This window comes from Ahaetulla prasina, chromosome 3, assembly GCF_028640845.1.
Source record: "Ahaetulla prasina isolate Xishuangbanna chromosome 3, ASM2864084v1, whole genome shotgun sequence".
In the NCBI taxonomy this organism is placed as follows: Eukaryota; Metazoa; Chordata; class Lepidosauria; order Squamata; family Colubridae; genus Ahaetulla; species Ahaetulla prasina.
In genome coordinates, this window is record NC_080541.1 from 27,308,839 (window position 1) to 27,336,688 (window position 27,850).

The following is a 27,850-nucleotide window of genomic DNA, read 5'->3' on the forward strand; positions in this document are numbered from 1 at the left end:
TGTACTCTATGACTCTCATTAAGTGTTACACCTTATGATTCTTGACGAAGGTATCTTGTCTTTTTATGTACACTGAGAGCGTATGCACCAAAGACAGATTCCTTGTGCGTCCAATCACACTTGGCCAATCTATTCTATTTAGAAAGGTTAGCTCCGCGGCGACAGGCGCTCCAAAACTACGATTCCCAGCAGGCTCTGCACTCCTTTCCTACCCAAAATCCTTCGCGGAGGGAGGGCGGCTGCAAAGGCCTCAGCGCTGAGGCGACCGAAAAGGCTTGGAGGGCCGCGCCGGAAGCCTGTTCTCCTCAGCTGCGGCGGCTGAGGCCGAGGCCTGAGGCATGGAGACGGCGGCGAACTGTTCGTTGCGCGTCAAGCGGCTGCTGCTCGACCCCAGGTTCGAGGGCTACAAGCTTTCGTTGGAGCCGCTGGCCTGCTACCAAGTGGGGCTGGACTCGCGTGAGTGCCGGCGTGGCGCCCGGGTTTGGTCTACGGGGAAGAGTAGGCTGAATTGGGCTGGAGCGGGGTGGGGGAAACCCTCGTGTCTCGGCTTCCCGGATTTGCGGCCCTGAAGGGAATAGGATAGAATAGAATAGAGCTGGTGGAAGGGACCTTGAAGGTCTTCTAGTCCAGTCCCCCGGGAGGCTGCCTGGGCAGGGACAGGGCTTACAAGGCGATCAGCCGGGGAGGATGGAGTCAGGCAAAACGGAGCAGGAAAAGCCGAGGATATGCCCAGGCTTATAAATATAAAATGTAAAAAAATAAAAATGTAAATAAAAATTAGTGTTCTGCTGTTGAGTTTGAGGAAGGAAGAAAACAGCAGCTCGGTGGGAGCCGCCGGATCCCGAAGCTAATTGGATGACTTTTAGATCTCGTTTTGTTACAGCACCGGCTCTGTTTATGTTATTTGTTTTATTTTCTTGTGATTTATTGATTGATTAAATTTATCTGACTGCCATCTCGCTGTAAAGCAACTGTTGCCTATTAGTTTCTCATTCCTTTGAGCCAAATTTGATTTCTGGTGGCTTCATGGAGATGCATTCATTCATTCATCCCTTCCTTCATTCAATATGCCTCCCATCTCACAACTGTCAAGCAACTACTGACTATTATATTCCTTTTTGCCAAATTTGACTTCTGGTGGCTTCATGGAGGTGCATCCATCCATCCATTCCTTCCTTCCTTCCTTCCATATGCCTCCCATCTCGCAACTTTCAAGCAACTATCGACTATTATATTCCTTTGAGCCAAATTTGACTTCTGGTTCTTCATGGAGTTGCATCTATTTATTTCCCATTTATTTGTTTAGTTATTTATTTGTACAAATAATTCCAAGGCGGTGAAGATATCCAACACACCTTCCTCCTCCTAATTTCCACAACAACAACAACAACAACCCTATAAGGGGAGTTGGGCTGAGAGAAAATGACCAGTCCAAGAGCACCTAGTCGGCTTTCTGGTCTCCTATTTTCTAGCCTGGAGCCTTAACCACAAAACCAAAAACAAACTCTTGTAGTTTTCTTGGCATCCTTAAAAAAATGGCTGGGGTATTTTTTTTCACTTCCCAAACTCCCGCAGCTCTCAGATTTCCTGTTGGTCTCTCATCCAAGTTCTAAAAACATCAGTTTGTAGTCTGCTTAGATCAGGGTTCCCCAAAGAAATAAATAAATTCTTCCCCAAAGAAATAAATAGGGACCCCAAAGTCCCTATCTGGATGGGGAGGAACAGGTTCCAACTCAACCCTACCAAGACAGAGTGGCTGTGGGTTCCGGCGTCCCGGTACAGTCAGCTTACGCCTTCGCTGACTGGGGGGGGTGAAGTTCTGACCCCCAGGGGAAGGGTGCGCAACTTGGGCGTTCTCCTGGCCGATTGGCTGTCTTTAGAAGAACATTTGACGGCCGTCGCCAGGGGAGCATTCTATCAGGTTCGCCTGATGCACCAGTTGCGCCCCTTTCTTGACCGGGACTCCTTACGCACGGTCACTCACGCCCTCATTACCTCTCGCCTGGACTATTGCAATGCTCTCTACATGGGGCTCCCCTTGAAGAGCACCGGGAGGCTCCACTAGTCCAGAATGCGGCTGCGCGGGTAATTGTGGGAGCATCACGTTGCTCCCATATAACACCTATCCTGCGCGGCCTGCACTGGCTGCCGGTAGCCTTCCGGGTGCAATTCAAGGTGCTAGTGCTCACCTTTAAAGCGCTCCATGGCTTAGGACCGGGCTATTTATGAGACCGCCTTCTGCCACCGATAGCCTCTCAATGACCTGTGCGCTCCCACAGAGCGGGCCTGCTCCGGGTACCATCAGCCAAACAGTGCCGGCTGGTGACCCCCAGGGGGAGCGCCTTCTCTGTGGCAGCACCAACCCTATGGAATGAGTTACCTCCAGGGTTACGCCAACTTCCCGACCTCCGTACCTTCAAGCGGGAACTGAAGACTGCTATTCAATCGGGCGGGACTAGCCTAAATATTATTTTAATTTAATATTTTAGTTTAACTTAATTTTAAGTTAATTTTAATTGTATTAATCTATTTATAATTTTATATTCTAGGGTTTTATATCGGTCTTTTGACCGTTTTAGTTTTAAATTGGCCGGTTAAATATTTCATTTTAAATGTATTTTAAATTTGGGATTTGTATTGTGTACCTATGTGTTTTAAATAAGGCTGTACACCGCCCTGAGTCCTTCGGGAGAAGGGCGGTCTAGAAATCTAATAAATAAATAAATAAAGGTCGATGAGAGTCATGAGACTATCCAAAAGAGCAAAATCATTCTTTGTAGTACTATTAAGGATAAAGTATTTATTAAATTAATTTCAGATAATAAATGTTTCAGGTGAACAATCTGAAAATTCATGAGGGGATCGATGAGCTGAAATATTTGGAGTACCCACCTTAGTTATTCAAGATTAGGAAGGATAATTTCAGTACCTTACATAAAAATGCATATTCATTTTTAACTTATTGGCAGTAGGTATAGACATTTAAAATACCGTTAAAACACAATATAAATACAATATAGAATAAAGCGATCTAAAAATACATTATATAATAAATCAGCATGAAAATATAGGTGTTCACATATATGAGTTTCTATCCTTAATTGTTCAATACATATACTTTGGTTTCAAATGTATAGTTTGGTTGTATATTTCTTCTGAATAGTTTCAAAGAAATATTTTTTCATTATGCCTGTAAATTTAATCTGGGCTAATTCATTAAAGGTAGATTTTAATGTACATTCTTTCTCTACTTGAAAGAAAGATCTTAAGTCAAAAGGAATCAATAAGAAGTCAAGTGAATTATATTAGGAACTTGATTGTTCTCTGATATTTTATTGTTATAATTGTATTTATAAACTAAGATTTGATGGTGATGATTTAAGGTGATTTAAGCAAAGGTTAATCTTAGATAATGTTACTGTATAGTAACACTGTAGAATTATGAATGATTGTGAGACAGAAGCTTGTATACTATGTAACTGCTGTAATGCCTACCAAGGCTCTACCTTGGTACCTGTTCAAATCTTGGAGGAAACCTCATTTCAGAGGGCAGGCACTGCTACAAAGAACGCACAAATATCCAGAAATATATTATTTAATTGGAAGATCCTGGAGCCTATCAACCTTGCCAGATAGGATCAGCAGGACAAATACTGTGGGAGATCCCTAAGATGTAATGGCAAACTAGTTGAACATGGGAAAATAATAATGCTTTTAATATAGCTATGAATAGGTTACAAAAATGTGATGATTAGACAGCTTTTCAGTATTCTGTTACTTGATAATCCAAAATTCCACTATTGAAAATTGAGTTATTTCTATTTCGCTTGCTGTATCTATTCATAATATTAGTCTGTTTTGTTTCCGAAGAGATTTGTGGTCCTGGTATAAGAAAATAGGTGTGGTAGATTTGTAGATTAAAGTTGCTGTCACAACTTAATTTTTCTTTCTTTGTGTTTTTAAATGCCAAGGAAATAGAAGCTATGAAAGCTATTAAGAAAAAAATGCCTTCTAAAACTTGCCTAAGTATTTAAAGAAAAGTCAGAGACAGTAGATGGCACTCTAATACTAAATTTTACTTATCAGCCTGGTTTCTGTGTATTTACTTTTGAGGTATCTTGGGCAAAACCTACAGTACCCTTATTTTAAATATATAATGAGAAAATTATGTTTTGAACAAGACCCATGAGTTCAATACTGTAAGTTCATTTCCTAAGTGGTTATGCAATATCATAATTTTCCTGTTTGTTTCACCTTCAGCTGTAGCAGAAGTCAAACTGAGAGATGATCAGTACACCTTGGAACACATGCGTGCATTTGGCATGTATAATTACCTACATCTGGATTCCTGGTACCAAGATAATGTTTATTACGTTGATCAGCTTGGAAGAGTCATGAATTTAAGTGTTACTTTGGTAAGTTCATTATAAAATAAATATGCTAGATATCCATGGCGGTAGCAGCAAACTGGGTAAATTTTCTTGCAAGTATATGTCCAAGAGCTACATGTGTAATTTCCAGCAAAAATACTGTTTTTCACATTCCTATCTCTCAAATTTCAGTATTCAGGGAGGGGGAAATTTAAACTTAATTCCCTGAGCTCCAGAGACAATTTGCATGTCTAATCACACCTGGCCAAATAAAGTATTCAAAGCAAGATACAAAATGAATAGTCTTCTCTCTGTTAATAGGTAATTATGGATGATCTGGATATTTGTCAAAAAAGCTGTAGTTTGTAATGTGTAATGTTTCTTCAGTTAAAGCTATTTATGCGCTGTTTTTTTAATTTAAATATGAAAAGATATGAGAGACTGTGCAGGTGAACATTAAAAATTATATGTATCAGTATTCCATACATCTCATTCCAGAAGTGGTTCTAATTGATGTAATAGGAAATGGGGGGTACTAACCATACTAACTATGTATTAATATGCTAGGAAACTTAAGTCCAAAAATACTCGCAGATTTTGACTTTTATCCTACTTTCCAATTCTTTCAGAAGAATACTAACCCTGTCCGAGCCAAAGAATCAGTGAACTTAATCAGAGAACTTCTGGATCAATCGCCATACATTCTTGTTCAGTATATATTGCTTTTCTAATAAGGAGATTATGTTTTCTTCTGACTTCCTATTATTTCTAACTTTGGTTCTGCTTATTTGGAGGGTGTATAGACCAAAGACCATTACCAGAGTCAATGAAAACCTTAGCTATGCTATTATGATTGTTTATTCTTTGCTTTTTTGAGTTTAAACATATTCTTTTTTTCTTGCTTTGCAGGACACTGCCTTAAAAAAACCAAGAGAAGTATTCAGGCTTCCTGCAGACTTAACAGCTTGTGATAATCGTCTTTGTGCATCACTACATTTCACATCTTCCACCTGGGTTACCCTTTCAGATGGAACAGGAAGACTATATCTTATTCAAACTGGCAAGCGGGATGATGGTACTTGTGAAAAATGGGAAGTAAGTCCTAAGAATTTGCCTTTTGTTGAGAAGCATTAACTATATTTTAAATGTTATCTCCTTTCTCAAATGGTTCAAGATGCTTGGTTAAGATTACCCTCTTTCTACTGCTCACTTGCTTCAGTATAAAAATATTGGCTTTCATATGTTTCGAATTGTAAGATAAGTGTTTTCCTCCTTGTTTCTTCATTAAAGACTGCTAACCTCAGGAAACCTAATTATTATTGTCATTTATATATTATAATTTTACAAATGCCTGAGGCGCACACAAAACAGTTCTAGACAATGTGCAAAAAAACACTGTCCTTAAATTAAAAATTGTTAAAGTCCTTGTTAAGTCCTTGTTAAATAACCAGCCACTTACTGACCGTTCGAAGCTTCAACAGACCCCCAAAAGCTATTTACAACCTGGAGTTCTGATGGCTGCACACCACGCAATCACATAACCATATTTTGGATGCTTGATAACCATTGTTGCAGCTAGTTACAGTTGTGGTTACTCATGTGACTATCCTTTTTTTTTTTTTTTTGCTGGTTTCCAGCAAAAAATGGCAGTAGAAATACATTGATTCATTGATTAATGAACATGGTGTTCACTAACAACTATAATGTTTGCTTAGCAACTATTGCAAAAAAGTCAGGTTTGGTCACGTAGGTGCCCTGACTTATCACCATCATGATTTATAATGGAAATTATTATTGTGAGTCAACAACTATTTCTTGCAAAATATTAAATGCATCATATCATTAAATAGAAAAATGTTTATAAAACATTACTGCTAGTTATAAGAAGATCTAACCATTAATGTTCAGAAATACGGAAACTATGAAAATAAAGACAACAGCTATAAAGGCTTATAGTTCCCAGAAAAAAATACATTTTCTCTAAAGTATCTATGAAATATGCCTTTCTGCATAGTTCTGTTGATTTCTGGAATGATAATTTTTGTCCAAGTGCTAGATATGCAAATGATTTAATATAGAAGTTAATTAATTGAACATCATGTTGATCTTAATTGCATCTTGCTGGAGCTAGCATCAAATGCTATTATCAAGCATTGAAGATTGTCCTATTTCCTAACATTCTCTGAGTAAAGAAATTCTAAATTACACTTAGGCCATTTCTGAAAGATTAGAAATAAATTAACATTAGAAATTAACTATTCTCGGATTTTATATAGCAAAAGAACTAATTTTCAGAACAGTATCTAGCTTTTTGCTAGTTTAGAATCTTTAGTGGAGGTTTTTTATATTATTAATTCTTCTGTTACTCCTCAAATCAGCAAATAGTTAAGGCAGCAGGCTAGAAACCAAGAGACTATGAGTTCTAGTTTCACGTTCGGCATTAAAACCAGCTAGTTGACTTTGGGCCAGTGACTGTCTCAGCCCAACCCTTTCTTCCTCCAAGGAGGAAGAAAGAAGGTATGTTCGTTTCAGAATAAAAATAAATATTTTCCATAAATATCATTATCTTTTTCCTAGAAATTGTGCTGAGAGTTGAATACAATAACTAAATTCAGAATTTTGGATATCCTTTTACTATCTATTTGTTTGTTTGTATCCTGCTTTGATTATTTTTATAAATAACTCAAACTGGCGAACATATCCACCATAGCTTCCTGTTATTTTCCTCACAGCAACTGGGAGGTAAATTAGGTTGAGAGGTCTTTTCTCATTCATGTGTTCAGTCTTGGAATTTGATTCATAAAATTGGTTTATGAAAAGATAAACAAAGTTCCAACTTGCCCATGGAGCTTTCTATTATAGATAGAGCAATATCTGTGGTGGCTTAGTCATTTTCCTGGATGATTAAGGAAATGTATGCAAGGCATATTAGTGTTCATGGTTTGTAGCATAGAGCTACAATTAAGGGGATTCATCCATCATCATAAGCCAGTCCCTGAGAAAAAGGCTTGAATGAGCACTGAGGTGATATTTTCCCCTTTGCAAAAGATTTTTAGTGTTGAAAGATGGACAGGCAGAATAAGTCTTATTGTCTAGACTCCAGATTTATGTGTAGGTTGCTCGGGATAGACGAGTCAGTTATAAAAGATGGAACTTCTGGGACCAATAATATAGTTTGTTTATTTGTATGGGGGAAAATAATCTTAAAATTGGAAGCAAATGGCCATATGCCATCAGCAACATCTAAAACACTTCAAATAAGTATTTTCTTTTCCTGTTAGATGAACTGTGTGGATTGGAAATAGTAGATGCTGAGTTATCATCACAAAAACATAGCCTGATAGTTCTATTAGATCTAATGAATGGATTGTGCACTCAGAAAATATTATTCAGTCACTTACTAAAATTCCTTCTTTCTCTAGATACTATTCAGTGAAGAGTTTGAGACTCCCTTTATTATAGTCCACAGCCTATCGTTTGTGCAGTCAGATGCACATTCAGTTGGTGTCTTGCTCTTACGAATAGAAAAGGATGAATTGGATGCACAAGGCAGCGGCTTTCATGTTTCATTGGAGTGGGTTACAATTGTGAATACTTCTAAGGAGGGTGAGTGTGTCACTTGGTTTTACTTTGCTGGTTTATGAAATAAAGTTCACTGGGTATCTATACGTATTTGTTGCATTCTTACTATAGGAATTCTGGAAATTTAACTTGGGGAATGGAGAAAGAATATGAATACAAATTTGCAAATACCTAATAGCCCGAAGGTTTGGAAGAGCTATTAGAAAATATTTCTTAAAAGAAAATATGGTAAGGTGGAATGGCATTAAAAGTAGTAGTAAATCACACTGAAATTAAAGAAGTTACTTTTCAATAAATATTTTGCTATCCTTCCTGTTTCCCAGAAATGTATAGAAATAATTTCAGATAGCTGAAACAGACTCCATGTTACAAGCATGGGAGATAGCTGAGAAAAGCTGTTTTCGAATAGCTTTTCCCTAAAGCAAAGCCTGGCAATAGAAATCAATCATGAAAATGTGCTGGGTGAATTTGAGCTAGTCACTTTCTCTCAGCCCAGCCTACTTCATTATATGGAAAAATGAGAGGAGTATGCCCTTGTTCCCTGCCTTGAGCTCAGGGCATGAGGCAGGGTAGAAAATGGAAAGCCAGCCAGGTGACTTTAGGCTGATCACTCTCTTTGAGTCCTTCAAGCTTCACAAGACTATTTACAATTTTTTTTAAAAAATTATTTCTATCTCACTTTTACAATTTTTACAAATAATCCAAAGCCATGAATATATTCAACACACCATCCTGTAAATGAGGATTTTGAGATATTCCAGAACAATTGTTAGTAGCATAATTAACCTTGGACTATAAGGAAAACATATGTGTTCTGTGCTTCTATATCTACATAGCATTTTTCCAAGGATTTCCTTTCATGAAGGCTAGATTAAAACCTAAAGACATTGTCAGATGATGCCCCAAATTTTGGTATGAAAGTATTGTTGAATGCTTATCCTTTAAAAATAGGAGGAATTAAGAAATTCAAAGTTTTTTTTCTTAAATCAGGTGAAGAAGTGTATGATGTCTCCAAACGCCGAGTTCTTCAAGGAAAATCTGTTCCTCATTATGCAGCTCTAGAACCAGATGGCAGGGGCCTGATGGTTATCTCCTACAAGCCCTATACTCTTTTGCAGAATGGTGAGACCAAGCAAGATGAAAATGAAAAGGAGAAAACAGAAGCAAACAGGAAAGGTAACCTCCCTACAACTCATGCTATCCGGAAGCTTTACAATGGAAAACATAATTAAAATCATGCAGGCTTGAAAATTCTTCTGGGTAGCCATGCTGCGATCTAATCCCAGAACATCAAAAGCAACCTTGATATGTTAGTTTATCACACAGTTTTTACAGTTAAAAGAAGTAATTGTAGAAGTTAGAGTTACAATATATTTACCAGTATACAGTATATTTACCTGTATACAGTGGGCATCTGTTTAAATATTTAACTTGCCAAAGCCTTCAATAGGTATGATTGTAAGATTATAAGAAGCTATGGTGATGCAGAAATATGACATATTCCAATTTATGTCCTTTTACGTGAATAAGATAAGTAGACTTCTCAGAAGATACTAGTTCATAGCCTAGTTCAGACATTATAAATGATGGGTAGTGTTGTTCATTCAAAAGCTTCTGCCTTTTTAGCTAGCAAAGTTGCTAGAAAAAATTCCATGCTAATAGTTTCATCTATCCTGTATAGCCAAATAAGGGAAAGTGATACTTTTATTTTAAAAAAGTTGGTATATTATATTGATGACTTAGTAAATTACAGTATATTTGTAGTAGGGTTATCTTATTATACTATTCAGGTAGTGTCTAAGAATGACAGTAATATTGTTTTCCAAGGATTCATAAGATACAATTGTTGATGCGATTTTATAAATGGGAACAGTCAAGGAAAAATGGCAACTCTGGCTAACAGCCCTGTCATTTAATTCATTGGACGATAATTGCATACAGTTCAACCTGCATTGGGCTACATCAACATAAATATAATTTCAAAATCAGTGGAAGTAACTGTTCTGCTCTTTTCTTTTTTGATCATTCTTTAGACACTTGCCTCTAGTTCTGGGCTCCATGATTTATGGATCCTGAAAAATTGGAATAATTTCAAAATAGGGCACTGAAGATGATCAGGGACTATAAATCTAAGTGAAGAAAAATGGAAGAAAACTAATATGTTTAATCCTAATAAAAATGACTAATAAGAGATATAATTACACTTTTCAGTGCTAGAAAAGACTTCCTAACATTAACATCAGTTTGACCTCATCTGGATGTGTTTTAGTACTAATTAGCTGGTCATTTTTCTGCGCTGCTTTAATTTGCATTTCTTCACTGTGCAGTAGATTGAACTAATAGCCTAAACTTCCCCTTTGCAACTCTTATTATTCTATTTATCTCTGCGGTGTATTTTTAATTCTCTTTATATTTAATGATTATTTGTACCTTCCTAGTAGATTATAAATAATAACAGATGATATACTTTGGAGTTGCTGTTACTTTTCGTTTTCTAGTTTCAGGTTACTAGGCAATGCAACATTTTATTGTACAAATAACTGGGTTTTTAACAGCTATTCCACAAATCTTTAATATTTTAACCTTTAGCTAATTATGTACTCCCCTTATGTGCTCCTGCTTATAGAACCTCTATATTACTGGCAACAGACTGAAGATGATTTGACAATTGCTTTCCGACTCCACGAAAACTTTACCAAAGAAGATATACATGTCAGCTTTTCTCCAAATCATCTTAGTGTAGCATTGAAAGATCCACAGTTTCCTATACTGAAAGGTGACCTTTTTTCATTGATTGACCATGAAAGCTCCACATGGATAATTAAAGAAAATAGGTATTTATTTTAGTGTTCTGTGCTTGATCTGTTGAATTTGTTACATATGTCAATCTGTAACCTATTGCCATTTTTCACCCACCTTCTATTTAATGGGGGAAAGGGATAACCAGGTGGTGGCATTACTAAAGTATCTTTAGTGTAGATTGCCACAATGAAATGAATATCAGTAGTATATAGCATTCAACAAAGCAGTCATATAGAGATCATTTCACGTCATATCGTTTAACATCTGAGTTTGTCAGTTGATAGTCACCTATGTGTGATTCATAAAATAATGTTGAATCGATTGCTTATCTATAACTGAAGTTTTTCATGTCATCTATAAATCCACATGATCCACTCACTTTCCTATTGCAGATTTTTTTCTTTTCTTTTCTTTTTAGTTTTGGAAATGCTGTCAGTTATCAAAATTGAGGCAAACACATGGCATATAAGGCCCAAGGACAGATTTAATTAATTAAATCTTTAATTAATGTATTAATTAATTTAATTAATTAAGGAATGATTTAATTCTAAACTGTTCCAGTGAAAGTGCACCATTTACAGTATATGTGTGAATTCATAGTTGGGTTTCCTTGAAGAACCTTCAGTTACTACTATCAAAGCATTGTGACTAGATTAATTTATTTAATATTAAGTCCTGCATTCTACCTTTGGTTATGGCTTATCAATGTTTATCTATTTCATCCCTTCCCAGATTAGAGATAATTTTAATTAAGAAGGAAGAAGAGAAGCGTTTATGGCCAGAACTGATAATTGGTGACTCTCGGGGCGAATTTATTATGGACCCAGCTCAAAGTGCCACAATAGCTGAGCAGCTGATGTATCTTACCTCTGATGAAATGGTAAACTGATGATAAAATTTGCGGTTTTAATATATAAATACACGTACCAAAATGTATTTCAATCTAATGGTTAAATTGTAAGTTGCATGATTTTTATTTTATTTATTTATTTATTTATTTATTATTTAAACTTATATACCGCCCTATCTCCCAAAGGACTCAGGGCGGTTTACAGGCATATAAAAAACATCAATATACAAATTAAAATAATCATTAAAAGACTTATTCTAATGCCAATAGTTAATAATACCAATTGTTAAAAATAGAAATATAAATATTAAAATCGATTTAAAACCCCTCTAAATTTAAAAAATCTAAGCCAGTCCTGCGCAGATGAATAAATGAGTCTTGAGCTCGCGACGGAAGGTCCGAAGATCTGGAAGTTGACGGAGTCCTGGGGAGTTCGTTCCAGAGGGTGGGAGCCCCACAGAAGGCCCTTCCTGGGCGTCGCCAGGCGACACTGCCTAGCTGACGGCACCCTGAGAGTCCCTCCTGTGAGAGCGCACGGTCGGTGAGAGGTATCTGGTCGCAGTAGGCGGTCCCGTAGATAACCCGGCCCTATGCCATGGGCGCTTTAAAGGTGGTCACCAAAACCTTGAGCGCACCGGAAGGCCACAGGTAGCCAGTGCAGCCTGCGCAGGATGGGTGTTATCACGGGAGCCACGGGGCTCCATCTATCACCAGCGCAGCCGCATTCTGGACTAACTGCAGCCTCCGGATGCCCTTCAAGGAAGCCCCATGTGAGGCGTTGCAGTAATCCAGGCGAGGCGTCACGAGGCGTGGTGACCGTGCATAGGGCCTCCCGGTCCAGAAAGGCGCAACTGGCGCACCAGGCGAACCTGGTAGAACGCTCTCCTGGAGGCGGCCGTCAAGTGATCTTCTAGAGACAGCCGTTCATCCAGGAGGGCGCCTAAGTTGCGCACCCTCTCCATCGGGGCCAATGACTCGCCACCGATGGTCAGCCGCGGTTAGCTGACTGTGCGGGATGCGGCATCCACAGCCACTCTGTCTTGGAGGATTGAGCTTGAGCCTGTTTCTCCCCATCCAGACCCGTCGGCCTCCAGACACCGGGACAGCACTTGATGGCCGTTGGGGTGGTCGGTGTGGAAAAAATACAGCTGGGTGTCATCCGCATACAGCTGGTACCTCACACGAATCCACTGATGATCTCACCCAGCGGCTTCATGTAGATGTTGAACAGAAGGGGCGAGAGGATCGACCCCTGCGGCACCCACAAGTGAGGCACCTCGGGGCCGACCTCTGCCCCCCTGTCAACACCGACTGCGGCCGGGCGGAGGGATAGGAGGAGAACCACCGATAAACGGTGCCCCCCACTCCCAATCCCTCCAACCGGCGCAGCAGGATACCATGGTCGATGGTATCAAAAGCCGCTGAGAGGTCTAATAGGACCAGGGCAGAGGAACAACCCCTATCCCTGGCCCTCCAGAGATCATCCACCAACGCGACCAAAGCCGTCTCCGTGCTGTAACCGGGCGGAAACCGGACTGGAGCAGGTCTAGATAGACAGTTTCATCCAGGTGCAAGGAAACTGATATGCCACCATACTCTCTACAACCTTCGCCGCGGCGGGTTGGAGACCGACGATAATTACCTAAAACAGCGGGTCCAGGAAGGCTTCTTGAGGAGGGCCTCACCACCGCCTCTTTCAAGGCGGCCGGAAAGACACCCTCCACCAAGGCGCTCGTAATCGCCTGGAGCCAGCCTCGTGTCACCTCCTGAGTGGCCAGCACCAGCCAGGAGGGCACGGGTCCAATAAACACGTGGTGGCATTCAGCCTCCCCAACAACCTGTCCATGTCCTCGGGGCGACAGGGTCAAACTCATCCCATAAAATGTCACCAAGACCACCCTCAGCTGTCTCACCCGTATCACGCAATCTTGGTCCAAACCATCCCGAAGCTGAGCGATTTTATCGTATAGATAACCGTTAAACTCCTCAGCACGTCCCTGCAGCGGGTCATCCCGCTCCCCTGGTGTAGGAGGGAGCGGGTCACCAAACAGGGCGGCTGGGCGGTTATCTGCCGATGCAATGAGGGAGGAGGCGTAGCTCGCCTCGCTTCCCTCAATGCCACTAGGTAAGTCCTAGTATAGGACTTCACTAGTGTCCGATCAGCTTCTGAACGGCTGGACCTCCAGGAACTCTCTAGGCGTCTTCTCCGGCGTTTCATCCTCTCAGCTCCTCGGAGAACCAAGGAGCCGGTTGGGACCCGCGCCGGGTCAGAGGCCGCAAAGGCACGACACGGTCTAAGGCCCCGCGCGGCCCGTTCCCAGGCCGCAACAAGTTCCTCAGCCGAGCCGTGAGCCAGACCCTCAGGAAATGGCCCAAGCTCCGTCCGAACCCATCCGGGTCCATCAGGCGCCTGGGACGGAACCAACGTATCGGCTCCGTCTCCCTGCGGTGGTGAATGGCGGTCAGAAAGTCCAGACGAAGGAGAGAGTGATCTGACCATGACAAAGGTTCAGTGACTATTTCCTTTAAGTCCAGATCTCTCGACCACTGACCAGAGACAAAAATCAGGTCCAGAGTGCCACCCCCAATGTGAGTAGGGCCATCAACTACTTGGGTCAGGTCCAAGGCCGTCATGGAAGCCATGAACTCCCGAGCTGCCGTCGATGGCGGGCCGGACGATGGCAAGTTAAAGTCCCCCATGACTAAAAGTCTGGGGGTTTCAACTGCCACCCCGGCCAGCACCTCCAGGAGCTCGGGCAGGGCAGCTGTCACGCAGCAAGGAGCCAGGTACGTGATCAGCAAACCCATCTGGCACCTATGACCCCATCTCACAAAGAGGGATTCGCACCCGGCAATCTGAGGTACAGTGGTCTCCCTCGGCTCTAGACTCTCTCTAATCACAACCGCCACCCCGCCACCCCTACCCTGAGCCCTCGGCTGATGGAATGCACGGAAACCCGGCGGGCACATCTCCACAAGGGGCACACCCCCTTCCGTGCCCAGCCAGGTTTCCGTAACGCCTATAAGGTCCGCAGCGCCCCCCTGGATAAGGTCATATATTAGGGGGGCCTTATTAACTACGGACCGTGCGTTGCATAACATCAGCCGCAGGCTCAGGCTCTGGGGGTCTTGACCATCCGGGGAACGGGAAAAGGACGAGGGATCGGGGCGTGCGACCGCTTGCAAACATCGGGCGCGCGCCCCCCCAGAACGATATGATCCCCCCCTTCCGCCATATCTGCCCCTCCCACTTACCGTGAAAATCGGGCCACCCTCACCAACAGGGCAATCTCCCCTAACCTCCGAACCTATTAAAAACCGTCACGAGCACGCGCAGGACTGGCTCCTCCCGACGGGCTACCCCAACGCCCGCCCTAACCCTCCCACCCCTTAAAAAGCCCTATCTAAAACCCCAAAGGCTCTTTTTTTCGCATGCCACCTCTGTGGGTCCCAAGACCCGTCATTGAGGCCGGCCCTTGATAATCTGGCGGGCCATTCCTGCGGCGGGGCACCTCGCAGGCGCAAGAGTTCTAAGGCAGAATATCGCATAAATAGGTTAAAAGCATAAACAGGAGAGAGAAGACGACGTGAGGTAGCAAGGTAAAGTCTGGGGTGGCAGGATGTAATGCCAAGTCCAAGTGGATACCCATCTTCCAAATATCTTCAGATGGTGGCTGGCTTAAAGCTGGTACAAGCTGGTATAAGTCGCAGATGCAATCTGATAGTAAAAAGTTATTGTAACTCTGCGGAAAGCTCAGTCCTAAAATCCATCCTAATAGAGGTGGTATTCATCTCCCCGTTAAATGGCGTCACGAGATTTCAAAGTAGATGTTTCCTCAAAAGATGTTACAGAGTAGGGCCCCAATACACCATTCGGTCTCCAGTCACCTTCCCGGACAGTCCCAAAGATGGCCATCACCCCTAACTCCAGCTGGCCATATAAAGTGCAAGATGACAAATGCAGCTGACCCATGTTGCAGATGGTAATGCAACTCCTAGTCCGAGAAGAGGCAGGCCCGCTAGGCCTGACCAGGCCGAGCTAGGCCAGGACACCTCCGGTGGGGGCCACAAGGATCTTTCACAGCCCTTCACCTAGACCCTCCACCAAGTCCAGGGGGTCAGGGAAGTCAAGAAGAGCTGGAGGCCCAGAAACCATCCGAAGGCGTCAGATGCCAAAAAGCAGCAAGCGGGGAAAAACCCCAGCTGCGGCCTCCAACAGCCAAATCCAGGCCGCAGCCTCGTCCGTGGCCCAGTGGCTGCCATCCGCAGCTCGCCCATCCCTCGGCCTCGTTCCCGGCAGTCGGGGGTCCAGAGAGGCTCCCAGACCTCTCCCCCGGCTGCCCGAAAGATGACATACCGGATTGTGGCGAAACCGCTCGGCAGGCCACCTAGGTACCGGCGTCCTTCCTCCATGCCCAGCTGTTTCCTTCTTCGGCTCCCGCCCGGCCGAATAGTAAAATGGCCGCCATTCGCAGCTCGCTCTTCCCCGGCTTCGGTCTCGGCAGCCGTGAGTCCAAGAAGGTCCCAAGACCCCTCTCACGGCTGCTCAGATGATAATAGACCTAGCCGGGGGGCGCAGGCTGCTCGGCAGGCCGCCTGAGCGTCGCCATCCCCACTTCACTTCACTCGTCGTCGTCCCGATCTCCCGGTTAGGCAGCCATCTTGCGCATGCGCACCTGGAATACCTGAAAGTATGATTTTGAAATCATACTTTATTGAATATCCTACAGTGATTGGCTTTATATATTGTGTTTAGTTATCTTCAGGTAGGCTGAAAGTGATGGACATATTTCAGACTGTAGATATAAAATTAAATCATTACACCTTGAAGAAAATCTCAATATGCATAAACATAAAAAGAAGGGACAAAAACCCAGCACAATAGTCCTCCCAAAATTCTCAGTTTCCAGGTTTTTTTATGAGAAACAATCATTGTTTCCCAAACTGCAGTCTGAAATGTTTCAGTTTAGGGTGCAATTATCTCATGTTCCTATGAATTGACTCTATTCTGGAATTAAACATTTTTAAGGTATCAGCGAAATACTAGATGCAATACATGTATTATAGATTTATTATTATATCACATGCTTCTTTTTTACTGCTATTTTATTAACATTGGCTCACAGAATGCATAGAAAGCTAAACTGAATTCCTGATTTCAGAATCCAGATCCTAACAAAGAAAATCCTCCATGTAATGCTCAAGAGCTAGAAGAATGCGACATTTTCCTTGAAGACAGTACAAGTTTATGTAGATTTGACGGTCATACCATGAAGATCACTCATGTGGTAAGCATTAGATTATATTCTTAAATCCCATAATGGTTGATAATTTACAGAGTTTTTTTTTCTGTTGGTTTTTCTGGACCTTCTAATTGTTTTCAACCATAATGATGTCCTTTCAGACAGAAATGGATAGAATCATGTTTTTGTGACTTTAGTCTTTTCTAAACAATATGGCAGGTGTTCTCTTCCCAAGTTACTTCCCTCAACCATTGCCAACCATTCCCTGTTCTAGTAGCAGTTTCCCTTTGCCCACCTGGTTCCCTGGTTTTCCCTGAATCTTCCTTTTTCTACTCCTTAGTAACCACTGTCAACATCAAACTGTTGGCTGTCACTAAGGGAGCCATTCACCCTTTGAATTTTCCTGCTCTCTTCTGTTCCCCCTCTTCCCAAAAACAAATTATACCCAGGACAACCAGGGTGACTCAGACATTCTGTATTACTGAGGATAAAGAAAATGTGACCATGTGACTTCATGCCCTTCATCTCCAGTGAGGATAAAGATAATTTAAAATAGAAAAAATACATTTTACATTTCTTCTCTAACACGTTATTATGTCACAGATTTATATAAGCAGGTGTCACATTCAGCACATTCTCGGAGAAACTAACATGCTTTGCTTTTTACATTCATTGACGGTTTTTTTAAAAAGTCATCCTGTTCCTTCATGTATAGGCTAACCACTCCAAGACTGGATAGTATCATAGTGATTGTACTTCAGAGATCTTTGCTACAGTGCCCTCCACCACCTGATGAAACTCACTGAATTTTAAACAGAATAAGTTCTGTGTCTTTACACCTTTACATCAAGCAAATGAATAAGGTCTTTTCTATCTGTTAGCTTTGGCAGTTTTCCAACTAAATTGGATTTATTTTGAAAGCAATCCCTATTGCCTATAACTTAAAACAGCACAATTCTTAGGAAATGTTCCTCAGTGCATTTTTTTCTTTTATGTTAGAGTGTATATCAGGGGTGTCAAACTGGATTTCTTCGAGGACCGGATCAGCATTGTAGTTCTCTGCGGGCCGGCCGGGGGGCTGAGGGGAGATGGGACGGATGCCTCCAGCACCCTGCCGGCCAAAACAGGGCGTAGGGGGACCACAGGCGATTCCCCTGTACCTCGTTTTGGCCAGCAGGAGGCCATCCAGGATGAAAACGGGGCACGGGGGGCCCTCACGTGGGGGGACCCATGCTCTGTTTTGGCTGCAAGGCACTAAGGGCCGGTCCTTTGCTATTTCCAGGCTGGCCCTGCAAGCCAGATTTAAGCACCCCGCGGGCTGCATTTGGCCCGCGGGTCTTGAGTTTGACACCTCTGGTGTATATGATAACAACAGTTCATCTTAATAAAAAAAATTGGTACTATTTATTATTGGGCAAAATACATAGATAATTCATTATGACAAAAAGAAAGCATACGTAATAAGCAATGGAAATATATAAGCTTTTCTTTATGGATAAGAAATAAACAATTGCTGGTTAACAACCATGGAAGTTGGATATAGCATGGTTCATACTATCCTTTCATTACTTATTTAAAAGACACAAACATGGTTCCTTTCATGTGGGATGCTGACAATTTTTAGCTGCATCTATTTCTTTGAAATTGGATGATGGATGAGAAAGATTATATAAATTTGGTACTTATATTGTATATAAACATATTCATTGTTTATATTCATAGCTATATAGGAAAATATTTGTAGTTCAGAGTTGAAATGGGGGATCTTTGATGCTCTCTGAGCTTGGTTGTTTCCTTGCAGATACTTATCTGCCAAAAAATACCTGGGATTCAAAAAGTACACTTGTTACGGTATTACTTTTAAAGAGCATGCAGGCTTGACTTCTATGAAGTAATTCAAATTCTTTTAATGAGAATTAAAAGAGAATTAATGAGAATTCTTTTAATGCCCAAAATTAAAGCAATTCCATTATTGTTGGGGAAAAAGTTATGTATTTAGTATTCTAAAAAAAAACAGCCAAAGAAATATCTGCAGACTATCAACCAGTAGAGTAGCAAGGAAAGCCTTGGAAAGATAATCAAATAACATGCTATTATTTACAAAGATCAACATTATACAGGCAATGGCTTTCCCATGAGATCCTATGGAAGTGACAGTTGGATTTTGAAGAAGCAGGATAGAAAGAGTATTGACACATTTCTGAACTCTGATGGTGGAAAAGGTTCCTGAGAACATTAGGGGTAGCAAAAGCAACAACTAATGGATCATTGAACAAATTGATCCAGAGTTATCACTTGAAGCACAAATGACCAGGTTGAAATGACTATATTTTGGACATATTATGTGAAGACCCGTGTCTTTTTAGCAGTCTTTAATACTGGAAAAGGTGGAAAGTAAAATAAAAAGACAGCGATTAGGAGTTAATTGGTGGATTAAATTATGGTAGTAATGGGTGCACCCTTGGATGTAGACGGATCATCCTGGAAAATCTCTCTGTGGTTTCCAAGAGATAATACTGACTTGATGGGATATAATTGGTCAAGAAAAAAGTCTATTTTAGCTGCCAAGTTATACACATCGAATGGACAAACCTGTTTATCCCACTAGTCATTTATTAAAATAATTCTGCATAAAAACATACAGTAGCTTCCAATTCGAGGTGCTCTCTCTCAAATCACATAGAACAGTAATCTCCATAAATTTGTACTACCACTTGCTTTCCTCATCATGGCTTTTGGTTTCTTCTTTTTTCCTGCAACAATCAATAGCTGAATTTCCTCATTTTATCTGCACCATCAATTTATCTGCACCATCATATTTTATGTGGCCACCAAGAATTGATCAATTAAACATCTTCTCACTAGTGTCAGTTTGAACCCTTAAAGCTAGAAGGACGGTCATGCCATAACATTTCATTAGCCATGAACCACCCAGTGCTTAATATAGCTCATTCTAATGGGTCATGTCGACCTAACTTAAAATCTGCTGTGCAGTAATCTACTCTTACTATCATTAAAAATAAACTTCACCTTTTCAGATTCCTAATACTTACACAACTTGACATTTAGAAGTGAGAAGCAGAACTAGTATTAACTTCTACCTCGGTGCAATCAAGATGAATCTATCCATAGGCTTATTGAAACTTAGATCTTCAGTCTATATTAGCCTTTTCAACCTGCTGCTTTCCAAATACATTAGACTATAACTCCAGGATTCCCAGCCTTGAGAGTTGCATAACACAGTCAATCCACCTAGAGTAAGCAGGGCACAATTTTCAGCTCCTTTTTTTTTTAGGGCAGGTTGTGCTATTCTGAGGAGAAAAAAGTATTAACATTTCCTCAGATGTTGGATGCTATTTTGGGGGAGGGGGAAAATTTAAGGCACTTATTTTCTCTACAAATTCCTATGCCAAAGAAATTTAATTTGAAAACTTTATCCACTCTATTGATAAGAAAAATCATTCTCTGTGTCCACCAAACAAGGCAGAGCAGGAAGTGCTGTTCCCAGAAGAAGAAGAAAAGTTCACCCTTGATACAATGGAACCATAGGGCATCAAGTAGAGAAGGTTTATTCATATTGTTATTTCTCTTTGAATGCAGAACTTCATAGAATGGTGGTATAACTTGGAATTCCTAACCAATGCAACTTGACCATCACTGTGATGATACTAGTGGTTTTTTAATTCATTATAATTCAAAATGATGCCGTGGTTAATTTTAAGTATGTGTGGATGAGTCTTACTATAAACATTAAAAGTTAATTTAATATGTTGTTTTCTTTTTGAGTTTCTAACTCAATACTGCATTCTAACTCTACTGGTGGCACAGTGATTAAAATGTAGTATTGCCGGCTAACTCTACCGATAGCCTGGTATTTGAGCCTGATGGGGCTTGAGGTTGACTCAGCCTTTCATCCATCTGAGGTCAGTAAAATGAAGACCCAGATTGTTGGGAGAAATATGCTGACCCTGTAAAATGTTCAGAGAATGCTGTAAAGCATTATGGAGCAGTGTATAAGTCTTAAGTGATATTGCTATTGCATTTACACAAATGCAATAAAGTCCAATGGCATGGAGCAGAGTCCAATGTGGTAGACAAGTTAAATGTTTTTTTTTACCTTTTCAGCTGAATATTAATGAATTAAATGTTTAAATTTAAGTTACTGTGGATATTAGTCTGTTGGAACAAAAACAGTACAATTATGTATTTGTTGATACCACATTGTTTCATTGTTGGCTTTTGTTTTTTAAGATCCCAAAGAATGAATTTTTAAGCCATCGGCTATAGTTTCATTAGTGAGAACAAAGTTTTGTGCAGGAGACTTGGTGACAAGAATACTGTGTAAATACAGCAAGACTAATGTAGCATCAGATTACATATTGTCTTTTTTTTTCTTCTGTTCAGTTGTATTGACTAGGGGTGACATAATAGCAATGTTCCAATATCTAAGGGGTTGTCACAAAAAAGAGTGGTCAATCTACTCTCCAAAGCGCCTGAAGGCAAAACAAAAGCAATGGGTGGAAACTAAACAAAGGAAGAACTAACCTAAAACTAAGGAGAACTTTTTTGATAGATCAATTACCGGTAATCACTTGCCTCCAGATGTTACGGGTGCTCCGTCACTGGAGGGTTTTAAGAAGAGATTGGACAAGTATTTGCCTGAAATGGTATAGAGTTTCCTGCTTAAGCAGGGGGTTAGACCAGAAGACCTCCAAGGTCCCTTCCAACTCTGTTATTCTGTGTCTGATGTCAGAGATTGCTTGGGCAGCCTCTGCAGTTTTTTTTGGCAAGGCTCTTCAGAAGAGGTTTGCCATTGCCTCTTTCTTAAAGCTGAGAGAATGTGACTAGCCCAAGATCATCCAGATGGCTTTGTGCCTTAGGCGAGAGGAGAACAACTTCCAGTTTCTATCTAGCCTGGTGCCTTAATCACTATACTAAACTAGCTCTCAAGCCAGTTTGCCTTCATATTGGTAGTTCTAGTTGTGATAGTTAGTCAAATCTCACACAATTGTTAGAAGCTTCATCATGTGATTGCCTATGTTGTTTTTTTTAAAAAATTTGAATTTATATCCCGCCCTTTTCCGAAGACTCAGGGCGGCTTACACTGTGTTAAGCAATAATCTTCATCCATTTGTATATTATATACAAAGTCAGCTTTTATTGCCCCCAACAATCTGGGGCCTACCTTACCTACCTTATAAAGGATGGAAGGCTGAGTCAACCTTGGGCCTGGTGGGACTTGAACTTGCAGTAATTGCAAGCAGCTGTGTTAATAACAGACTGCTTAGTCTGTTGAGCCACCAGAGGCCCTTTGGTGACTTTTCTTTTTTACTTTTAATACAACTTTTATTCAGTTGCTTTTGTTACTAGGGTAGGAAAAAAAGTTGCAGTGGTGCTTTTTTTGTTTGTTTGTTTCTCACTTAATCATTGAGCAATGTAAATTGACCTTTTGCATATTGCAATGTGATTTTGTCAGTATAAAATGTATATATAGTACTATCTTATCTGTTCTTTTAAAAAAAATTAAAAGTATAATTATTTTCCATTTGCATTAGCATTTTTCATTCCGATAACATGGAAATTCTCTTCTGTCTGGAGATTCATTGTTCTTCATTTATTTCATGTGGATAAGATTATAACTACAAACTATACAGCATTTTAAAAAGGGCATCTAGGAAATTATAGAACAATCAGCGTAACATATTCCTGGCAAATTGATAGAAATGAGAAACAAGGAAATAGTATTCAAGCATATAGAGTCAAAAAGAAAGCAGCATGAGTAGTACTCAGGTCAATTCTGCCAAACCAAACTTTTAGAGTACTTTGAGAGTGTTGAGAACCATATAAATGTTGGTACTATATTTGAATTTTCAAAAAGTCATTGACAAAGTTTCTCATCAAAGGTTTTTGAATCGATTTGCTGGTCATGGGATAAGAGGATCTGTCCTTTTGGGAATTGATACATGGGTCAATAAAACAAAGGAATAAATGGGCTTTTTTTTTCTCAGTGGAAGAGAGTTAGAGTTTGAGGTGGGTTGATGTGGTGGAAAACAGGAGGAGGAAGAAATGTTAAATATGTTTGCTGCCTTGAGTTACTGATAAAGTAATGAAAGCAGGATGAAAAACAGATCTGTGTTGGGCCCATTGCTTTTGATCTTGTTCATAAATGATCTGAATTTAGGATTAACCAATGAGCAGCTGGGGAGAGCGATGTCTGCACTGCCAGCTTGTCAGAACCCATAAACATTTGGCTCCTGTGAGAATCAAAATGTTGGAGAAATGCTGGTTCTGATCTAATCCAGTAAGACTTTCTTACAGTCTTACATAAAAATAAATGTTGCTAGTTTCGATTGCCTAAAAATAATTTAGCAGTTCAGAAGATGTAAAATATTATCTGTAAGCATCTGTTGTTTATTTTGTAGCTGCTAAAAACAAGAAATTAACTAATTCTAATTAAAGTTTCTATTTTAAAAAAAACTGGAGCATGGTTTCTCCTCTGCTAACCTGTGGACCTTTTGATTTTGATTTAAAACATTGGTATGAAACGATTGAACTCAGCAAAGCTAAGTAGGTACCTAATGGGTGTACTGTCTTTATGATGTGACAAACCATGCTTCAAAACTCCAACTTGTGTGAAAAGGCCATGAAAAAGATCCCATTTTCAATCCCTTGAGAGTTTTACAACCAAAGTTACATCCCTCTACGGTACAAAAAACTTTCCTGGTGTTCATATAGAAGTAGAGCTTCACTGCAAGGATAAAAATTTCCCAGAGTGTTTGTAATTGGCATCTTGCTACTCAGAGCACATTTATTGACATGCCTAGGCAACTGTAGTAATGCACAAAATTCAGTGTAAAATTAAATATTTTAGGAAAGAAGATACTGGATTAAGACATTAACTGTTCTTGATTACAAATTCTGAACCTTGGTTTTCAGCAAGGAAGCCACTGCTTTTCTTACAAAAAACAATGAACTGTGTTGAATATGTAGCCTCTGGATCCTTTTTGACCAGCTTATACCCTTTTCCAAATTCAAAATAGAGCGATTTATTTATTTGGATTCCATTCAATGTCTGAAAAAAATAGGTATGTGTTTAAAATGGCATAAAGATAGTTTTTTGCTTCTGTTGGAAACAGCAGCCTTAATGATTTGGCATATCAACGGTCCTAATTATGATTGTTATTTACATGTATGCAACAGACTTTTTTTACAAGGTGCTAATGCCATTTATAGGTCTCGGGAAGACAGATAAAAACTGCCTTTCTAAAGGAACATACAGCCATTCCCAAGTTCATAGACTTTAAATAGCAATCTTTATTCCAGTTTAAGTACAACACACAGAATTCCCCAATCTATATGGACATCCTACATAAAATTCCCATAATGATGCTTCCAAAAAGTTTATTACGTTTTTCCTGGCATAAGTTTTTTGAAATATAATGTTGTTGTTGTTATAATACTGTATAATACTGCTATAATACTGTTATAATAATGTATAATACTGCACAGCAAGTAATAGTGAAATAATTACTATTTTCAATAATTACAAGTTTTTTAAAAAACTTGTTAATCATCTGAATATTACTTATATTGGAAAAGGTTATAAAATTAATAAATTAATCTGCATTTATCCAATAAGATTCATCACCAAATGAAGATCTGAACCTGCAGATCTAGCATTAAAAAAATACCAAACTGAATCAGGGAGCACAACTGAATATAATCAGTTTTATATAGTGTGCGCTAATCCTCCAATCCCCAAATCCTAATCCTTTAGAGCAGATCAGAACTGGACTGGAAAATGCAAAAACAAAGATTTGAACTGGTCAACTATTTTTTTACTGATATTGCTGTGTTCTGTATAGCCAGTTAGTAATTTTTGTATTGGTAATAAAGAAGATTGTTTTTCTTAATCCTACAGGTAAACCTTGGAAGCAATCAGTATCTTTTCTCAGCAATGGTAGATCCTAAGGAAATGCCATGCTTCTGCTTACGCCATGATGTTGATGCTCTTCTCTGGCAGCCTCGCCCAGATCAGCAAGACAAATGGGAGCATATTTCTACTTTCAATGCCTTAGGTAAGAGAAAAGGAATACACAGTGTTGCTCTCTGATTGAACAATTGAAGCGCTTTTCCACTTAGTTCAGTCCTCTGTGTTCATATAGCAAAGTTTCCAATTAAAATTTGTTTGGGCTGAGTTTTGGAAATGGTTATCTCAGAAAATAGCAATCTTAAGATCAGTAGAGTAATTGAAGTGTTATCTCATCAAATCTATTTTTCTTTTTTTCAGAATTACAGGCTAGCTTTGTAGAAGAAAGCTTCTGCAATATTAGGGAGAATATGGAGAGAATAAATATGTTCACTGCTACAAGTGTGGACTATTTCCAGTTGAGGATAAAAGCCTAAATTAAATGAAATCTTTCGGAAGAAACTTACCTGATATTTCTAAGATCTTTATGCTGAGTTAACTTGAACAGATTCTAGTCAGCAAAAGTTATTTGTGATAGTCATAGAGTCCTGGCCATCTAAGGTTGGTGCACTCATTTATACCAGAGAATCTGACATCCTCTAAAACAGGGGTCACCAACTTTTCAGACCTCAGGGACCACTAAATTGATAATTTTAAATCCCACAGACTACTAATATGGATCTTTTAAAAAGATAAATAGTATTTAGTGCAATATAAAAAATGCAAATAATTTTTCTGCGGACCACCCACATTTTCTCGCAGACCACCAGTGGTCCGTGGACTACCAGTTGGTGACCGCTGCTCTAAAAGGCAGCTTAAACTTTAGATGTTAATTCCACCCTCTCTCTGGTATGTAGTTTCATTAGCTGTTTCTGAAAATACGTTTTCAGTATTACCTCTGTGTTCAGTTGCATGGACGCCCACATCTTTCAGTCATTTTAAATTGTGTTTTGCTTTTATTATAAAATCCCTTACATGATGTGTATGCATTGCAGAGTGAAATGGAAGTATTTACACCAATAAACAAACAAGTCTGGTCTATAAAAGAAGAAATTTAATTTCTGTTGATATAGCTGGAAAGGTGAAAATAGGAGTATATCAGTGAACAGTTTCAAAGCTTAAAAGCGCTATTTGGAAAAAAACCAAAACCCTAAAATGCCGAGGATTTGCAGATAGCAAGAAAGAAATCTGCCCTTTTTGTTTTGGCTTCATCGTAAGAATTTGATTAAAAACTAGCAACATTTTCCTTCTCGCTTATTAGCCTGTTGCAATATGGCATACAACATAACACTTTGGTGATAATCTGTTCCAGTAAATTGGTTCCAAAGAAAATATGGCTTGTATAATGAAAAATTAGAAATATCTTCCCAGCAGCACAATTAAAGGGCTCAGACAGATGTGTCAAAGATAAACAGTATAATTCTTTAAGCTTTAGAAACTCATTTTCATTTGATGTTTGAATTAGAATGAGAGCAACATATCATAGAGTTCAAATGTTGCGTTAAAAAACTCGGGAGAGCCAGTCGAGACCGAAGTTCTACTAATGTATTTTGCATGTGCTGTCCTCTTAGCATGTTTGCCATAGCTGTGTGGGCCTTATAGTTTCCAAAAACACACCAAATATTTTCTATTAGAGCAGTAGTGTCAAACTCAATTTCATTGAGGGCCACATCAGTGTTGTGTTTGACCTTGGGGTGCCAGAGTGGGCATGGCAGGGGTGGGCATGGCCAATTCAATGTCACTCGTGTCCAGGGGCGCCTGTGATGGCCCGAGCTCTCTGCCAGCGAAAATGAGCTCCTGAGCTCCATTTTCGGCTGCAACAGCCTCCTTCGGCTGCCCATGGACCTCCCAAGCTCCGTTTTTGCTGGCAGAGGCACCATGGGCTGGTCCTTTGCTGTTTCCAGGGTGTTTCCGCTGGTGGCTCCGTGGGTCAGATCTAAGCATGCCATGGGCCAAATTTAGGCCCCGGACCTTGTGTTTGACACTACTGTATTAGAATAATCTAGTCCTGAGGATACAAAGCTGTGCACATTATCCAGCTGAATCCAAATAAAATGTACACATCTTACACTGCATTAAACAAGAGAGCAAAAGCTCACACAACTGGTCTGTGAGATAAAAACAATAATTATTTGCTTTTGCTGGCTATGTGTGTTTTAGGTTATGTGCAGGCATCCAAGCAGGACAAGAAATTCATGGCTTGTGCACCAGACCACTCATATTCTGCCCTTTGCGAGTGCCTGCGAAGAGTGTTCATCTATCGCCAGCCAAGCCCTCTAACCACTGTTCTCTACAACCGAAAGGAAGGCAGACAAGTTGACCAGCTTGCTAAGCAATTGGTAGCAACTCTGGAAACACACGATCCTTTTTTGGGTTTTCAAGCAACAAATGAGAGATTGTATGTTCTCACAACAAAAGCTCTATTTATAATAAAAGTAAGCAATGAGAATTAATCATGATCTCATAATAACTGCATAATATATTATTGATCTTTCTGCATTCATAATGAGCTCCAGTTATGACTCCATAACATAGCACAAAAGTACAAAATTCCAGTATCTACTATATTGCAAAGATAGTGCAATATAATGTGTACTGTCTCCTAAAGGATGACCAACATTGTTTTGTTGTATATTTAGGAGAGAAGCAGGTGAAGATTTATTTTTTAATAAATGTATTATTATTTTCAAATTGTCTTTAAAGCTTTTTATTGTAACTGTTTCTATTTGGTTTCCTGAATCACTTAAGACATTCTGAAAATGTAGTTTGCAGCTAAGTAAATATATTTTTAGTTTTGTTTTAATTGGATTTTTTAACATTTTCTTTAAATGTTTTCCTGAAGTGCTTGCATTGGCTCATTGAACAAATCAGACTGAATATGTACTTCCACTTTTCTTAAGCATATTTTTAATTGAAGCTCAAAATTCTCATTATGTGCAAATGTGGTAATTGCAGTTGGATTGTATCTGGTTTCTGGAGGCAAATCCTCATCCACTTGAGAAATAAAGTAGTTTTTTTTTTTAAAAAATGAAAA

General features: G+C 39.8%; 1 protein-coding gene across 1 annotated transcript; it reads left to right on the forward strand.

Annotated features, from left to right (window-relative positions):
• Nucleotides 1-235: 235 nt before the first annotated feature.
• On the forward strand, nucleotides 236-27,850 carry NUDCD1 (NudC domain containing 1). The gene is made up of 10 exons (XM_058174757.1): nucleotides 236-456; nucleotides 4,261-4,415; nucleotides 5,280-5,465; nucleotides 7,793-7,976; nucleotides 8,943-9,128; nucleotides 10,579-10,786; nucleotides 11,487-11,634; nucleotides 16,767-16,892; nucleotides 24,769-24,925; nucleotides 26,977-27,850. The coding sequence occupies exons 1-10, from the start codon at nucleotides 339-341 to the stop codon at nucleotides 27,267-27,269; spliced, it is 1,761 nt and encodes a 586-aa protein (XP_058030740.1). The 5' UTR covers nucleotides 236-338; the 3' UTR covers nucleotides 27,270-27,850.

What these genes read in the sequence shown, in the direction of transcription:
- NUDCD1 (XM_058174757.1), top strand. Translation starts at nt 339, where the DNA reads ATGGAGACGGCGGCGAACTGTTCGTTGCGCGTCAAGCGGCTGCTGCTC. An exon ending in TGAATTTAAGTGTTACTTTG is followed by an intron (nt 4,416 to 5,279) that starts GTAAGTTCATTA and finishes CTTGCTTTGCAG; the next exon opens with GACACTGCCTTAAAAAAACC. An exon ending in GTACTTGTGAAAAATGGGAA is followed by an intron (nt 5,466 to 7,792) that starts GTAAGTCCTAAG and finishes TTCTTTCTCTAG; the next exon opens with ATACTATTCAGTGAAGAGTT.